The following is an 18263-nucleotide window of genomic DNA, read 5'->3' on the forward strand; positions in this document are numbered from 1 at the left end:
TCCTGAGCAGATTAGCTGGTGGGAGGTGTGAGGGGCAAGGCCTGCCAGGATTCCCAGGGGAACAGTGGGAGCAGAGCTGCAGGGTGCTGCCCTGACCCAATCTGCACAGCAGTTCTGTGGGAGCAAGTTGAGCCCTCCCGCTGCTGTTCTGTTCATTCCTATCCTGCCAGACCTGACATGCCTGGCAACCCAGGGGTCATCTAAGGTCCCTGTATGTCTCTGCTGTGATCCTGCCTTTCTCCCAGATGGAGCAGTGCTGCTCTGAGGGCCTGCGTGGTGGTGACTCTTTCCTTGGTGCTGACCTCATAGTGGGCTTGCCAGAGCTGGGGGTGCTTCTGCCTGCTCAGATCCGTCCAGTCCCTGGGACACCAGGATTCTAATCTCACCTCTCCTGCCTGCAGCTGGCAGAGGGCCTTGGACAAGTTCTCTTCCCTAGTTTGGGCCTCAGTCCTCCCATATGTAATATCTGTCAGCTTAGGGAAAAACATCCCTAAAATGCTCCATAACAGTTCCCCATGAGGAAAATGTTTTTTGTTTTGTTTTTGAGATGGAGTCCCGCTGTGTTGCCCAGGCTGGAGTGCAATGGCATGATCTCACTGCAACATCTGCCTCCTGGGTTCAAGTGATTCTCTCCTCCCAAGTAGTTGGGATTACAGGTGTGGCCCACTGCGCCTGGCCTGAGGGAAGGGTTTTTAGCAGCCAAGAGAACCAGCTTGTAGTAGCTGAGACTTGGGGAAAGTAGGGTCCCACAGCACCTATGCAGGTCTCATCTGCCTGGGGCACTGGCTGCTCCATTTCTTTTTTCTTGTGCTTGCCCAACTGCTATGGAATAAGGGGTACCCAGGCTGGGGCCGAGGACTACTCATGTGAGCAGTCTGGCTTCCTGGGACAGACTTGCTCAGGGTGGCAAGAACCTCCAAGAACATGCCTTGGTGCCTCCTTTTATAGGTGGGAAGACTGAGGCCAAGTGAGGGGTGGGCCTTGCACCCAGGGCCACTCAGCATCTGCAGCCACTGGGACTCCATATCAGGGTCATGTTTTAACCACGGGTTGGAACCTGTTGTAACCCTGCCATGTCAGAGGGCCCACTATTGGGGTCTTTGGCCAGGTGGCACAGGTAGGGGGCGTGGTCTTGGAACAGGGTGGGCACTTCATGGTTAGGCAGTTGCCAGGCCTCACTGGATGCCTCTGTGGCTCCTGGCCTGTGGGTGGGAAGCTGCCAGGATCATGGTTCCCTACAGAGGAGCCTGCAGCCTTGGGGCCCATCAGTCTCCATGGGACTCATTTGATCTGCTTGGTTTACTCCAGGGAAGCCTGGGCAGAATTCTCCAGGGAAGCTGGGGGTGGGGCAGCAGGCTCCATGAAAGAGGCCAAGTTAGTAAGGGGACGCAGGGGCATCAGGTTGCTGGGACAGTGACCTGAGCTGGAGGGGTTAGCTCCAGGGACCTCTGTCTGGGATGTACACTTACTCCCTGGAGATGCCAAAGGTGAGCTGGTCTTGGAGATACCTCTGGTCCCTCTTGTCCCACCTGCCCACTTCTGAAAGCCCAACACCCTCTCATTAGCTCAGGGAGGCTGCCTGGAGGTGGAGTCCTTTAAGAGAAGGAGGAAGCAGGGCCTGGGAAGAACCTGTCCCGGGGACACATACGCCTTCCTGCCAGGATAGCCTGGGCAGGGGAGGGCAGGCCTGTTTCTTCCTTGGGACAGGTCGAGCCCTGAGCTGGAGCTCAGGCCCCTTTGGAGACCACTTCTCACCTGAGGCTTTGTAGAAACAGTAAGAGGGGTCTGCTCCTGTGCCAGCTTTCAGTGGGGGACAGAATTTTCTCTTTCACGTTAGAGTGGGAGAGGAAGTCAAATAGGCATATGCAAGGACCAATTTCTTCGAATTTCCTGTTATACTGGAATACTTCTAAAACTACTAATAGTTGGGTAACAAGAAAAAAATTATCTGGTTGATGTAGGTATTATTTATTATGTAACAATTAGTTCTGAGACAAAATCCAATTCAAAACATATTACTGAGGATTCTATATTAGTATATTTTAGAAATGCTATAACACAAACCTGATTTTCCAATACATTTTCTTACATAACATTTAAGGAATTTTTCACTATCATTATTTGGCTCTGGAAAATCTTTACAGGAGACATTTGTTACACTAGAAAACAAAATTGAAGTATAGTTGTTATGCATGGTTACAAGGGATGATACGCACAAACTATAATAATTACAAATCAGTGCTTCTTTTGAATACACATTTTAATGTAAACTTTTAAAATAATCAGTGTTTTAGACAAATATAAAACATACTTCAAGAACTGATTTTAACATCTCCTTTACTTTCTAATGCTCTTTAGAAAAAAATTCCTTTCTGATTCATTCAGCAGCAAGAGCCCAAAAATGGTGTTCCAAACCAGGATTCGCCTTGTCCTCTTCCGAAATGATCTGAAGAGGTTTTGGATTGGTTACAGATATTGCCCAAAGGAATCTTAGGGTAAATCTGAGCTAAAAACACTGAATCCAGAGATCAGGTCTCTCGGCCATGCCAGAGTCACCATCAACCACTTGGGGTTAAATTGCATTGCTATGAATGGAAGGTGACTCTGAGGGGCTTTAACCATGCTGGGGCCAATGAAAGGATTTCAAACATCAGTAAGAACAGTAAGATCGTGGCTGAGAAGGGTGACAAGAAATCCTGGAGGGTGTGAACCATTTTATACCTGATTCTATTTCCTAGAGCTCTTTGGGAAACAAGCAAGAATTTTCCTGGATGGTGTTGGCCATGAAACAAATAAGTCACCTCATTAAATGATTCAAAAACATTTCCCACTGGTTTCATACTACCAACAGTTGAAATATTTTAATGGATAGGAGAAATTACAGGTTTAAAATTAAATTCTCTGTCACTGAAGATGTTTTAATAAACTGGTTATCAGATTGCTTATGACAGTGTCAGTACCATATATTCAACTGCTTTTAGTCCTTCTAGTCTTTCTCTTGGCAAAATTTGTGGTTATCTACTTTTTGCTACCTATCAATCACCTGTTTTGGACATTAACTGTCAATTACTGGCTGCAAAATATATGTGTGTGTATATATACATGAGATGTAACTATACAGATGCATGTTGAATTGTAGACATGAGTTCTATTATTTCAGAGCTATACTCTGACTATGAGACCTGTTTGTATTTATACACATATACCTGTCCAGCCCCAACCCAACATTCATTCATATAAAAATATATGACTACTGTAGAATCTTTCATTTACCTATCACTAAAAATATGTTATTTCATTCTAACATCTTTTTATCTAGCCTTGCCAATCAACATCGTTAAGACTGGAATATAAAATATTTTTATTATTTATTTAAAATTATTATTATTATTTTTTGAGACAGGGTCTTGCTCTGTTGCTCAGGCTGGAGGGCAGTGGCTCACTGTAGCCTTAGCATCCTGGGCTCAAGTGATCCTCCTATCTTAGCCTCCCTAAGTAGCTGGGACCACAGGCATGAACCACCAAGCCTGGATTATAAAACCTTTTTAAAATACATTTCCTAGCAGAAATTAATTTATTTTAAAAGTCTACTTTTAAAGCAGCAGTTAGAAACTTTGTTCTTTTAATATGTAAATAATACTGTTATATCAAATTGTGGATTTAAATATTTTTAATTTAAGTCCCTTTCTTATCTCTTAAAAAAATAAAACAGATTTCTGGGTTACTTAATGGCTTCTCCATTCTTCCAATTCCAAGGAATACAAAGGTCTCCATCTTGCATAACAGAGTAAAAATGTGAAACGCAGAGGTGCATCCCATGTAGGTAAGGCAATGATTGTTCTAGAAGTCTCTTACAACAATCCACCATTTGTATACTAGAAATGCTGGGCTCTTTATATAACTTCTCCAGAGAAAATTTCTTTGTTGATGCCTCTATCAATTCATTTTCAATAACCTTTAACCTATTATATAGAGAATAAAAATATTGCCATAAGCTATAACCAAATAAATTAACACACAATGTAAATATAGTCTTACATACCGGGGCTATAACTGCACTCACAGCACTGAAAATGCCATCCACAAAGGCCAAATTAAACATTTGGAAGGCATGCCAAAAGCCATCATGCATTAAATCTTTTGGGTTACTGCCATGTGGATCTCTAAAAGTATTTGTTAATCTTTTTAGCAGTAAAGGGCTAAAAATAACATAAAATTTAAAAAGCTCTTATATTGCCTTACCTAGAAGCTGCTAGTGACTGAAGAAAGCAGAAAACGAAGAATATAAAACCTCTAGCTTTAGGAGCCACCTAAAGTTTTACCCTTAGGCAATAATGCCATCTAAAGATTTCCCAGATAAACAGCAGATTACAGCAAACCAGGATCCTGAGGAGGACAGGTTCTCTTCACTCTGACTCTCCTATTTCACCAGCCCCCTGTCTGTTCCCTCCCCTCTGCCTGAGGTTACAACTCTCCTATTCCATCAGGGGCTTCAGTTCAGGTCTACAAAGTATACAACTCTAGGCAGAACTCAGTGTCTCAAATAGTTTTTCCCACAGGTGGCAAGTGCCTAGGGATACAGTGATTTGGTAAGTGAATTCAATGTGCTACATCTAGACCAATACATGAGTTACTCAGCAAGTCCATTTAACAAAGTGAGTCAAGCAAAACTGCCATGGTCATGTCCCTGAACCAGCCTATTTTAAATACTTCATTGGTTTAAGATGTCCAAATAGCTTATATTTAATCACCCTTAAACTCTGCATAGAAAAGTAGGTATTATAAAATTTCCATAAACTAGACAGTCAAAAACAGAAATGGTCATAGCAGTTAGTTATCCTGGCCTATAATACTGAATCCCTTTCTCTAACAATACCCCGCTCACTTCTCAAGTGCTGTTTGCTTTTTTTCTAAGATTACTCCCCTACGCAGTGCTGCTTAGAGAAAGGCAGACAGTAGTCAGGGCTGACGGTTCTGAAAATGCTCCCGCTAGGCCTGCTTCTAATCTCTCCAGGATTAGACAGAAGAACTCCTAAACTTCTATCAATAGCAGGGGATGAGTAACTTTTTCTGTAAAGGGATTTTTCACTTGTCAAGAAAAGAGATACTAACAACTAGGCTTAGAAATGAAAAGCCTTGCAGTGTGACCATGTTGCTGCATAGTTCTCCAACAGTACATCTTTAAAATCTGGGCAAGACTCTCACTCTCATTCCTTTCAGGAGAAGCCTACAGTCTCATCCCTGGGTTTCCCAGACTCATGGGTCACAAGCTTTATATCAGGAGAATTCATCAGTTCTTCTGGGGTACAATCTTAGAGAAGCATCTGATCCTGACAAGGCAGCCCCTGGTAAGGTTCCCCAGGGGCTGTCCTCTCAAAAGGAAAATAATGTGTACCAGCCTCTCCTCATCCTTGGTTACCTCTACAGTCTGCAGGAGATTAATTTTTTTTTTTTTTCTCCTGAGACAGAGTCTCACTCTGTCACCCAGGCTGGAGTGCAGGGGCACGATCTTGGCTCACTGCAACCTCTGTCTCCCAGATTCAAGCGAGTCTCCTGCCTCAGCCTCCCAAGTAGCTGGCATTACATACATGCACTACCATGCCAGATATTTTTGTATTTTTAGTAGGGATGGGGTTTCGCCATGTTGGCCACACTGGTCTTCAACTCCTGACCTCAGGTGATCTGCCCACCTTTGCCCCGACAAAGTGTTGGGATTACAGGTGTCAACCACTGTGCCTAGTTTAGGAAATATTTAAAATACTGTTTTTTTTTTTTTTTTTTTTGAGATGGAGTTTCGCTCCTGTTACCCAGGCTGGAGTGCAATGGCGCGATCTCGGCTCACCACAACTTCCGCCTCCTGGGTTCAGGCAAATCTCCTGCCTTAGCCTCCTGAGTAGCTGGGATTACAGGCACGTGCCACCATGCCCAGCTAATTTTTTTTATTTTTAGTAGAGACGGGGTTTCACCATGTTGACCAGGATGGTCTCGATTTCTTGACCTCGTAATCCACTCGCCTCGGCCTCCCAAAGTGCTGGGATTACAGGCTTGAGCCACCACGCCCAGCCCAAAATACTTTTAAAAATTATTTTTTTATTTTCCTTATAATTTCTTTGCTTTATTATATTAATACTTGAGAGAGAGAGAGAGAGAAGAGACAGGCTGAGAACACACAAGAGAAACACTGTAACACGGGTGTCTGTGTGAGTACAGGGATTGTGGAACAGGCCTGGAACCAGAACAGAACTTCTGTTCTCTTGGTGAGAAGTTTTCTTTTAATGTTAAAAAATAGGCCACACATTTCCTAGGGGGAAATGAACCTCCTTTCTCTTAACAAAAGTTATATTAAAATGTATTTATCACTTATTTATATTATTTTTACAGATAGGGTCTTACTCTGTTGCCCAGGTTGGAGTGAAGTCATTGCAGCCTTGACTTCCTAGGCTTAAGCGAAGCTCCCACCTCAACTTCCTGAGTAGCTAGGACCACAGATGCACACCAATATACTTAGCTAATTTTAAACTTGTCTGTAGAGACAGAGTTTCCCCTGTTGCCCCGGTGGGTCTTGACCTCCTGGCCTCAACAACCTCAGTCTCCCAGAGTACTAAGATTACAGGTGTGAGCCACTGCACCCAGCCTATTTTCTAATATATATATATATTTTAAAACACTAAGTTTAACAATTCTACCTTTAACATCAGAATGTGAGTTCCACAAGGGTATTTGTCCTGTTTGCCTGTATCAGCACTAGTGACTTTTTACAGTGCTTGGTAGGCATGTAAGTACTCATTAAATATTAGTTGAATGAATAAATGAACATTTTTTAAATGGTTGTTTTTCATTTTTCTTTTTGAGACAGAGTCTCACTCTGTCATCCAGGTTGGAGTGCAGTGGCACGATCTCTGCTCACTACAACCTCCGCCTCCTGGATTCAAGCAATTCTCCTACCTCAGCCTCCTGAGTAGCTGTGACTACAGGTGCCCGCCACCATGCCAGGCTAATTTGTGTATTTTTAGTAAAGATGGGGTTTCACTATGTTGGCCAAGCTGGTCTCAAACTCCTGACCTCAGGTGATCCACCCACCTCAGCCTCCCAAAGTGCTGGGATTACAGGTGTGAGTCACTGTGCCTGGCCTTGAGGTAGGGCCTTGCTGTTGCTCAGGCTGGAGTACAGGGGCGTGACCGTGGTTCACTGGAGCCTTGACCACCCAGGCTTAAGCAAACCTTCTGCTTCAGCTTCCCAAGTAGCTGAAACTACAGGTGCACAACACCATACCCAGCTAATTTTTAACTTTTTTGTAGAGATGAGGTCTCACCATATTGCCCAGGCTGGTCTTCAACTCCAGGGCTCAAGTGATCCTCCTGCCTCAGTCTCCCAAAGTGCTGGGATTACAGGTGTGAGCCACCATGCCTGGTCTTCAGTCACTGTTTCTATTACATGCAAGTATCAGAACTACTTAAACATTCTTTTATTACTGTACATTTTGATTGTTTCCAACTTATCGAAGTGATTTTAAAATCTGAAATGTATGATATAGAGTAAAAGGAAACATCTGAGTGGGTTACTATAAAAACATAAAGGAGTGTCCCTGCTAGAGAGAGGTGGTTGACACTTAGGCACAGGTTACCCTGGGTTATTACTGCCCTACAGAAAAACTATGAACTAGCTTATCATCAGCCTCCAAAGGACTAGGCGTTCCACAGGCAGCAAACGCTGTCCACATGCCAGCCAGGCAATGCAAAGAGACAGGAGCTACAAGTCACACAGTCTTGGGATGGGCATGTGGGTTGTACATACTAGCTTAGAATAGTGTGGGGTTTTTTTCCCCCCTTTTTTAACTGTTCAGCAAGCTGAGGGTTCTGCAGAGCTACTCAGAGGACCCTGTGAGTATGGGTGGCCTCTAGTTCCTTTTCTCTTGAACTAGAACAGCTGAGAGCTTTAATCTTACCAGTTGATGCAAAAGTAATTGCAGTTTTTGCCTTTTTTTAATGAACTGAAACTTAAGAATCTACCTTATAAGTTAAAAAGTATCTGAAAACCACTCTTAGGAACATGCTTCATCAAAGGAGAGAAGTTAGTCTTCATCACTACCCTGCAAATATAAAGAAAGTGTCTTACTAAGGCAGGGACAGCAGAGTAAAGGAAGGGGAGCCTCCAAAGCGGAGGAGAGGCTCCTGGGCCCAGAGTCAGGGGCACCACGGTGATGACTGAGCAGGAAGGCTGGAACCAGTAAGAGCTTCCTCTTCTTGGGCACTAAATATAGGGATGAGGACTCTGGGGCCCAGAGCCAGAAAGAGGCTAAGGAAGCAGGTGAAAGGTCAATGGGTATTTGCTGAAGGATCCCTGTGCGCCAGGCACCCAACCCAGCTGGGCCTGGCACTGGAGGGCACAACATAGATTGAATTCTGCCCTCAGTGGGTTTACCTTCTGTTGGGCGGGAGAGAGAGAGAGAATACGTTAAGGAGGAAACAGCAAATTTGCCGAGGTGGATAGAGAAAGGCACGCCAGCTGAGGTGGAGAGGAAAGTACAGCAGAGGGTAGGGGTTCCACACTGCAAGTTGTGTGGCCGGAGAAAGCGGAATGTGAGCAGGGCCTGAGGAAGCTGAGATTTCTGAGGAAGGAGCGCCCCAGGCTGGTGGAAAGCACACAGGCCCAGGCGTGGATACACACCCAGAGTGCTCGAGGAGGGTAAAAAGGCTGGAGCAGAATGAGTGAGAGTCGAGTCCCAGTAGCTGAGCTGAGAGAAGCAGGGGAGTGGGCAGAGGGCCTTGTGGGCACCAGGCAGAGGGGTGACAGCTCCAACTAGCTTCCCACTTCTGCTCTGAGAACAGTTCGGATCGAGGAGGTGCTGAGTGTGGAAGCCTGAAGACCAGACAAGGGGCCATCAAAAAATGATGGAGGCTCAGACTAGGTACGGCAGGAAAGGAAAGAAGCGGTGAGTTTTTTCCAGGTGTGCTCTGAAAGGTGGACTGGGGTTGGGGGTGAGATGGGAGATGAATCAAGATGACTCATGGGTTTTTATTCGCCTGAGCAACTGACAGGATGGAACATTCAGAAATTGACCCATTTGAATTTTCTTTCTTTTCACTTTCCTTTCTCACAGTCTAACAGCATTACTCCAAAGCGATACAAGGGCCATAGAGAAAAAGTGGAAAAGCAGCCGATAGGTTACAGCAAACAAAATAATCAGTCCTAATGATGAACAGTTGGCTAGAATTGCCTCGAGGGTTAAAGCAGATGTAAAATTTAGAAAAGAAATAGCAGTAACAAATACCTAACAACCAATCAAGAGGTAGGGTGTGATAGGATCTGGCCTACTGAGTTGTCCTCAGTTCCATAAGGAAAAAAAAGGGATGCTGCTCCTTCATTTATTTTATACATAAAATTATCCCACTATCTCGTGCTAAAAGGATGGCTTTCACGGTTAGTTGCCATCTCTTCTCTCTCCTTACTTATTTATTTTTCAGAGATGGAGTCTCACTCTGTCGCCCAGGTTGGAGTGCAGTGGCCTGATCTCGGCTCATTGCAACCTCCGCCTCCTGACAAGTGTTTCTCCTGCCTCAGCCTCCTGAGTAGCTGGGATTACAGGTGTGTGCCAGCATGCCCAGCTAAGTTTTATATTTTTAGTGGAGATAGGGTTTTGCATGTTGGCCAGGCTGGTCTCAAACTCCTGGCCTCAAGTGATCCTCCTGCCTCGGCCTTCCAAAGTGCTGGGATTACAGGTGTGAGCCACCACACCCAGCCTCTCTATATTTAAAATTCCTGGCTTTTTAAATGAACACTTTGTGGAAACTGAGCCTCACAAAAACAGTAAGGCAGAAGAACTGCTTTCACCAGCACCCTGCTAAAAAACCTGTTCCCATAACCCTGTCCTCTTGTCTCCTTGAAACGTCCCTCCATGGACATGTGCAATGGCATCCTCTTCAGCTTCCATCCTGTTGCCTGCTATTGCCTTCCCTTGTCCCCTGTGCTCCCAGGGTGTCAGCTTTAGCTCTTCCCACTTGACTGTGCTCCCGTGACCACTGACAAACTTACATCACTCACATCTCCTACTAGAAATAATTCCAGGAGGCAGAGAGCATGTCTGAGTCTTTCTATCAAAGGTACTGATCTCAGCTTTGGGTACATAACAGTCATAGTAAATGCTGGCTAAGTAAATGACCTCATTTCTTCACAGGTGATACATAAAATATTATCAAGCAATATCTTACCACCTACAAAATAGTAAACTGTTCTCTATAACAGGACTCCTTCAAAGATACAAACAACATAAAACAACACTGCTTAGGAACTAAAATGATACATGTATTTTTTTGAGACAGGATTTTATTATGCCACCCAGGCTTGAGTGCAGGGATGCTATCACAGCTCGCTGCAGCCTTGACCACCTAGGCTCAATCAATCCTCCTACCTAGCTGGGATACAGGCATGTGCCACTATGCCTGGCTAATTTTTCCCCTCCACCATATTGTCCAGGGTTTCACCATGTTGCCTAGCCTGGTCTTGAACTCCTGGGCTCAAGTGATCCTCTCATCTCGGCCTCCCAAAGTGCTGAGATTACAGGCTTGAGCCACTGTGCTTGGCCTAAAATGATTTTTTACTTTAAGTTTTCTTCTCCACTTAACTAAAATGCAGATAAAGTTTTCTTTATATCAGTGGTTAAAAGGTTTAGTTATTATTTATTATTTTTTAAGAGACGGAGTCTAACTCTTTCGCCCAGGCTGGAGCGTAGTGGCGTGATCTTGGCTCACTGCAATCTCCCCGCCTCCTGGGTTCTAGCAATTCTCCTGCCTCAGCCTCCCAAGTAGCTGGGACTACAGGCACATGCTGCCAGCCTGGCTATTTTTTTTTTTTTTAATATATTTTAGTAGAGAGAGGGTTTCATCGTACTGCCAAGGCTGGTCTCAAACTCCTGAGCTCAGGCAATCCACCCACCTTGGCCCCCCAAAGTGCCAGGATTACAGGCGTGAGCCACTGCGCCCAGCCTTTTTTTTTCTTTTTTTGAGACTGAATCTCGCTCGGTGATCCAGGCTAGAGTGCAGTGGTGTGATCTCGGCTCGCTGCAACCTCCGCCTCCTGGGTTCAAGCCATTCTCCTGTCTCAGCCTCCAGAGTAGCTGGGACTACAGGTGACTGCCACAACACCTGGATAATTTTTTGTATTTTTAGTAGAGATGGTGTTTCACTGTGTTGGCCAAGCTGATCTCAAACTCCTGACTTCAAGTGATCTGCCTACCTTGGCCTCCTAAAATGTTGGGATTACAGGCGTGAGCCAATGCACCTGGCCTAAGATATTTTTTCCTTTAAGGTTTCTTCTCAACTTAATTAAGATACAGATAAAGTTCTTTTTATATCAATAGTTAAAAAAAATTTAAACAATAAAGATTGCTGTTAATGAAGTAATAATCAGTATTTTTCCTTGTTGCCAGCCTTTTCCATCTGGAAAATTCCTTGCTGATATTCTTATTTTTCATTCTGTTCCTGAATTGACTTTTATATTAAGAAGCTGTCCTTCTCAAACTGAGGTCCATGGTGGTAACATAATTTAGGTTATTATACTTATAAAACATGTAATCTCTTGCAGGTAGGGAATATGTAAATATGAAATATCTACAAATTAGTCAATTTCCTAAGCTTCACACAGTTTCCAAGTCCCATATTTATGAGTTCCAAATATCTGTCAGTTAGACTGAATGAAGTGACTTTACAGAGGACTGGCAGTACTTACTCTTCCTTTCTTTTCATGTTCTCTCTTGCCTGCTGAGCTTTGGTGAGAATAAACCACTGGAGATTTGCTGGATCGCAGAGTGCTGGAATATTAAAATGCCCGAGTTCATGCAAGCTTGGAGCATATCTGTCACTGCAATAAAATATACATTAAAGGAAAAACTGTTGACCCTCTCCTCTCCCCTACCCGGGAGAATTTTTATTAGTCTTTGGGAAAATTAAAAATAAAAATCAAGAAAAGCCACCTCGAAAATACGGCAAACACTGATTAAAGCTTTGCTGCCCCCGAAGACACACTTCTTCAGTATTGTGACATACTTGCAAGCCCTCTGATCTTTCTTATCTATCACATGCCAGGGGTGACCTGCTGCACCGTGAGGTTGTGAGAGTTAAAGACAGAATGCATGTAAATATCCAGCATAGTTCTTGGCAAACAGCCGAGAACACACACCACAAATGTTGGCTACCAATTTAATATTAGCTTAATCTTATGTTTTCCACTGGATTGACTTTGCCCAGTAAATCCATTCAGCAATATATTCAAAGAATGTTCTAGACATTGAATCCTTCAGTCCTCCCATGCCGGTGTTTCTAGCATGTAGAAGAGGGTTGCTAACACAAGTAGTGGCATTCTTTTAGTTCCTAAGAACTACACATCAAAATACAAAACAATTTAATGCATTTACACACACAACCCACCTAAGGGAAGGAATCGAATAATTCATCTTAGATATTTACCTGTTAAGGATCATTTGTAAACCACGCAAACTTCGAGGGTGAAAAAGTATTCTATTTTTCAACAGTCTATTATAAAACACATCAAGAAGAGAGTAATATTCTTCAAGCGTCAATACTGGCTGTAATTCTTCAATATAAACAACTTGTATGCCACCTAAAAGATAGCTTATTTGGTCTTCTAAAAGCATCAGCCTCCTCTGAAGGTCAAAATAACTTGGCAATCTTTCAAAAAGCTACAGTATTAAAAAAAGGAAATAAATAATTAATTTTATGTTACCATAATAATTTGATTTTAGAATTCCAATAAATGGCATTAAGACATTTTAACAAGAAAATTACTTTCATAGAAGGAAAGTTCAAGTAAGAGATTAAAAAAAAAGACAATGTAATGCTGGAAATATTAATATTCAAAACAAGCCACTGTAAATCTTTTTTAAAAAATTTATTTATTTTACTTTAGGTGAAATGTAAATCAAAACCACACTGAGATATCAGCTCATGCCAGTTAGAATGGTGATCATTAAAAAATCTGGAGACAACAGATGCTGGAGAGGATGTGGAGAAACAGGAACACTCTTACACAGTTGGTGGGAGTGTAAATTAGTTCAACCATTGTGGAAGACAGTCTGGCGATTTCTCAAGGATCTAGAAATAGAAATTCCATTTGACCCAGCAATCCCATTACTAGGTATATGCCCAAAGAACTATAAATCGTTCTACTATAAAGACACATGCACACGTATGTTCACTGAAGCCATTGTAAATCTTTGGGATTTTTAGATGGAAATTTGTGAGGTTCCAAAAAAATAACAATATGCTCCAAATAATGTAAGTCTTAATCCTAGGCACTAATATTTAAATATTTAGATAAGAATCTTAAATTGGTTTAGAATTATTAAATGGTATGATAAAGGTTTCAGAAATAAAGTGTATGTATTTCAACTCAGTGTATTCCTTGAAAATTTACTTTAAAGCAACTATATGCAATTAAATGCAATAAATACGACTGTGCACCTACCATGTATGTAAGCACTGAGCTGGGCACTTGAAGTGTACAGAATATAAGAGTTTGTTCCTGTTTGGCTGGGACTCACAGTTGGGGTACAAGGACACAAAAATCCAAATTTAGCATACTAAATGCCACAACGGGGTGAGTGGATACAGAGGAGGTTCAGGCAAAGGTTTCTAAGGGAGTCTAATTAGACCAATCTTAAACAGTAAGTAGGATTTAGAAATGGCACATGAATGTGGGGGATGTTTTGGGGGAAGAAAAAAGAGCATGTGCAAATATGGAACCAAGAAAGGAACAGCCATGTTTGGAAACAATAAGGAACTTGGTTTGGCTGGCATGTGACCTGCTGCGAGTGAGTGAAAGAGAAGGGCTGAGGGAGGATGTAAAGGCTGGATCAGGGCAGGACCACTAAGGACTTAAGATTTCCTATTAAAAGCCAGGGCCTTTTAGAATAGCTATGTAAAAATTCTACAAATTATTTATAATCTACTTTTAACATCTTGTGGAAAGTAATTTTACTCCCTATTTTTCAATTTTTCTCTCTACGGGTTTTACTCATGTACATATGGTAACTACATTTTAAAAACTTTTTGAGATAACTGTAGATTCATATACTTTCACTCAACCATACATATTATACAATTATTGCATAAGATGTATGCAATTATTGTATAATACCACAACCAGGAAATTGACATTGATACAATTCATTAATCTTACTCAGAGTTCATCAGTTTTACTTGCATGCATTTGTGTGTGTATTTAATTTTCACATGGTATTCACTGTATTTTATGTATATATAATATATAATTTTGACTGTGACACTGCCATAGTCAACACACACACGAGTTCCATTACAGGGATCCCTTTTATAGCACTAACACCTCTGCTCCCCTGCTCTCTACCTCCTGGCAACCACTAATCTGTTATTCTTTTCTATGATTTTATTATTCCAAGGATGTTATGTAAATAGAATCATACAGTTTGTAACTTTTTGAGACTTCTTCACTCAGTGCAATGCCCTTGAGATCCATGCAGTTGCTGTGTGTATCAATAGCTCATTCCTTTTCATTGCTGAGTAGGATCCTATGGAATGGATGTACCAGTTTGTTTAGCTATTCACACACTGAAGGACATTTGTTTTTTTTCCTAGTTTTTGGCTACCATGAACATTCATGTACAGGTGTTTGTGTGAACATAATTTTTCACTTCTCTGCTGTAAATGCCCAAGGGAAACTGCTGGGTCACATTTGGTTTTGTAAGAAACCATTATAGTCTTTTTTTCAGAATTCCTGTACCACTTTATATTCCCATCAGCAATGTATGAGTGACCCATATTTTTCTGCATTCTCACCAGCATGCAACTGCTTTTCATTTTAGCCATCCTGATAAGTGTGTAATGATAATGCACTATAGTTTTAAATTGCATTTCCCTAATGGCTAATGATAAATTGTTTGTTTGTTTTTTCGAGATGGAGTCTTGCTCTGTTGGTAGGCTGGAGTGCAGTGATGCGATATTGGCTCACTGCAACCTCTGCTTCCTGGATTCAAGTGAATCCCCTGCCTCAGCCTCTTTTTTTTTTTTGAGATGGAGTTTTGCTCTTGTTATCCAGGCTGGAGTGCAATGGCATGATCTCGGCTCACTGCAACCTCCGCCTCCTAGGTTCAAGCAATTCTGCCTCAGCCTCTTGAGTAGCTGGGACTACAGGCGTGCACCACCACACTGGCTTTTTTTTTTTTTTTTTTTTTTTTTTTTTTTTTTTAATTTTAGTAGTGACAGGGTTTCACTATATTGGTCAGGATGGTCTCAATGTCCTGACCTCTTGATTTACCTGCCTCGGCCTCTGAAGATGCTGGGATTACAGGTGTAAGCCACTGCGCCTGGCTAATAAATCTGTTTTTATGTGCTTACATGTCATGTGTACATTCTCTTTGGTGACATGTCTTTTCATGTCACTTTTTTTGGCTGGATTGTTTTAGTTGTCCTTTTTAGTTGGATTTTTAACTGCTAAATTTTGAGAGTTTTAGATTGCCCTTTTTCAGTTGGATTTTTTTTTTCCTGCTGAGATTTGAGAGTTTTAAAATATATTTATTCTAGATATAATGTCTTTGTCAGATATGTGGTTTTCTAATATTTTCTACCAAATAAAGATTAGATTTGAATAGACATTTCACTAAAGATGGTAGGTGGATGGCAAATAAGCACATGCAAAGATGTTCACTATTATTTATTATTAGAGAAATGCAAATTAAACCTACGATGAGATTGTACCACAATCTCATCGTAGGTTTAATTTGCAATAGACTGAATAAAATTACAAAGATGATCATAGTAAGTGTTGGCAGTTTTTTAAAAAGTTAAAATACCATATGATTCAGCCATTCTATTCTAGGTATTAACCCAAGAGAGAGGAAATATATGTCCACATATTTGTACACAAATGTTCATAGCAGCTTTATTTATAATAGTCCCAAAGTGCTAAAACCCTATATCCATCAACAGATGAATGAATGAAACAACTGTAGTATATTTATACAATAAAATAGTACATAGTAATAAAAAGGAATAAACTCCCAATACATGCAACAGCATGGATGAATCTCAAAATAAGTGAGTGAAAGAAACCAGACCCAAAAGTTTGCGTGTCCTATGATTCCACTTACATAAAACTCCAAAACTAATCCATAGTGACAGAAAACAGACCAGTGGTTGCTTGGAGAGTGGGGTGGTGGGAGGGAAGGGAGAGCTTACAAAGGGCCATATGCTCACATATATGACCAGGGTTGGATATGTTTGTTATCTTAACTGTAATAATGTCTTCATGGGCATACATATATGCCAAAACTTACCAAATAACACAAAAGAAACATGTGCAGTTAACTAAATGTCAGTTATACCTCAATAAATCTGCTAGAAACAAGTAAAACAAAACAGCAGAATATAAGCTTTCAGGCTGTGCTTCAGAAGAGAAGGCAACACTACCAGATAAAAACTGCCTTAAATACCAGTCTTTCCTTTTAAGTATTTTAAGTACATGATACTTAAGCATCTAATCTGAAAACAGCTGACACTATGATTAAAAACATCTTTTTTAAGTTCACTGACATTATAGCATTGTTGGAAATGAAAGTCTATGAGTGATAAGGAGTTTTTAATTTCAAGGCCCTTTCTTACCTTTGTCCAGTGATGATGGACATCCATTGTTCCTAGCATCACATGGCCCATTGCACTCATGCCTGAACGGTCTGTAAATATTATTGTACACCCTGATGATAAAACACAAAACCTTTGGTCACGGTGAAGGAGCTTCATTCTTTCAGCATTGTGCAAATAATTAAATTTAGTGTATAAACTCAGGATTCAATTCAGTAGAAGTTTAAAGGCTAACTTTATGCCACTGCTTTATTCAAAGAACAGATTTAAAAGTTCAGCCGTGATAAAGTTACTTGGTTTTCCATTAAAATTTATAGATGTACATAGCAGCTAAGTGATATTTTAAAAGAAAGTGGGAAATGTTTACCTTTTGCTTTTTTAAGTGTTTCCAAATTCTGCTGTGCTAAGCGGCCTAAACTATGTAACTGGCTACAGCGGTGGGCAATGCCCCAGCTCCTCTGCCACCTAGACCAACAGAGCACACAGGAATGTTAATAAATGGCACCCGAAGAAGGACCGAACACTCAGCACAACTGCCAGAGTCCTTGGGAAGTCAATGAGTTTCTTTCTGAAGCAGGCACATAACACATTTTGATTGATCATATGTTTCTAAGCTAGCTACCTTTTAAAGAATCAATCAAATGGAAAATGGATTGTTTACCAGAGGGCAGAAATATTACTACTATGTTCAGGTGCCCAAGATTTAAAATAAGCAAATATACAATGTTTCTATTTAAAAATAAGATGATGAAAAGGGAAACCTTTGAAAAAAATATTTTTCTTTATTACATTGTTACAATGATGATGGTTTTGTTTTGCACTCAAGTTCCAACTAGGAATTCCAGTTAGGTTTATCAGGTTCTCTTTTTGTTTTTGAGACTAGGTCTTGCTCTGTCACTCAGGCAGGAGTGCAGTGGTGTAATCATGGATCACTGCCGCTTTGACCTCCTCTACTCAAGCTATCTGCCTACCTCAGCCTCACAAGTAGCTGGGACTACAAGCATGCGCCACCATGGCTGGCTACTTTAAAAAAATTTCTTATAAAGACAGGGTTTCACCATGTTGTTCAGGCTGGTCTTGAACTCCTGGGTTGGGTCAAGCTATCTGCCCGCCTTGGCCTCCCAGTGTTGGGATTACAGGCGTGAGCCACAGCGTCTGACTTCTGCTTCTTTTTATCTCATTCTAGAGAAAGGGATTTTGATGAAATCATGTAATCTGCTCATTTTATAAACTAATATTAAACCTCAGTGACACATGGAACCTGACAATAACATGATGACAGAGGCCCTGCTGTGTAACTGTGAAGACTACTGGTCTCAAGTGATGTCAGAAAACCCACCTTGGAATTCTAATTCTGTGGTTTACCAGCTCTGTGACCTTGAACAAGCTGCTTTCAGCCTTCCTAAGGTTTTCACTTTCATGCATGCAGAGTGAGGTTTCCTGCTGCACAGGTAGTAGACATCAAATGAGGTAATGTGTGTGAAGGAGTCAGGCATTCAAAATGGGCTCCCAAGAAACTTAGGTTCTTCTTTTACCCTAATACTGATTTTGATGAATGTCATTTCTGATCAAATGAAAACTTGCTTAAAAATTGTTTTTTCTTTAAACTACAATTTAAAAAGTAATATAATTTCA

At 41.4% G+C, this 18263-nt stretch overlaps 1 protein-coding gene across 4 annotated transcripts in view; it reads right to left on the reverse strand.

Annotated features, from left to right (window-relative positions):
* Positions 1 to 1952: 1952 nt before the first annotated feature.
* Positions 1953 to 18263, reverse strand: part of TCAIM (T cell activation inhibitor, mitochondrial) — a 68136-nt gene continuing 51825 nt past the window's right edge. For 3 of the 4 annotated variants that reach the window (XM_003926221.4, XM_074404021.1, XM_003926222.4), the window contains 5 exons: positions 16996 to 17093; positions 16650 to 16741; positions 12462 to 12694; positions 11725 to 11856; positions 1953 to 3962 (listed from right to left, as the gene is read on the reverse strand). In XM_003926221.4, coding sequence (XP_003926270.1) covers positions 3722 to 3962; positions 11725 to 11856; positions 12462 to 12694; positions 16650 to 16741; positions 16996 to 17093 — 796 coding nt within the window. In that variant the 3' untranslated portion in view covers positions 1953 to 3721. The remainder of the gene's footprint in view (positions 3963 to 11724; positions 11857 to 12461; positions 12695 to 16649; positions 16742 to 16995; positions 17094 to 18263) is intronic. The other variant, XM_010336980.3, reaches the window with a different exon arrangement.

The sequence above is a fragment of the Saimiri boliviensis genome, chromosome 8 (genome assembly GCF_048565385.1).
Source record: "Saimiri boliviensis isolate mSaiBol1 chromosome 8, mSaiBol1.pri, whole genome shotgun sequence".
In the NCBI taxonomy this organism is placed as follows: domain Eukaryota; kingdom Metazoa; phylum Chordata; class Mammalia; order Primates; family Cebidae; genus Saimiri; species Saimiri boliviensis.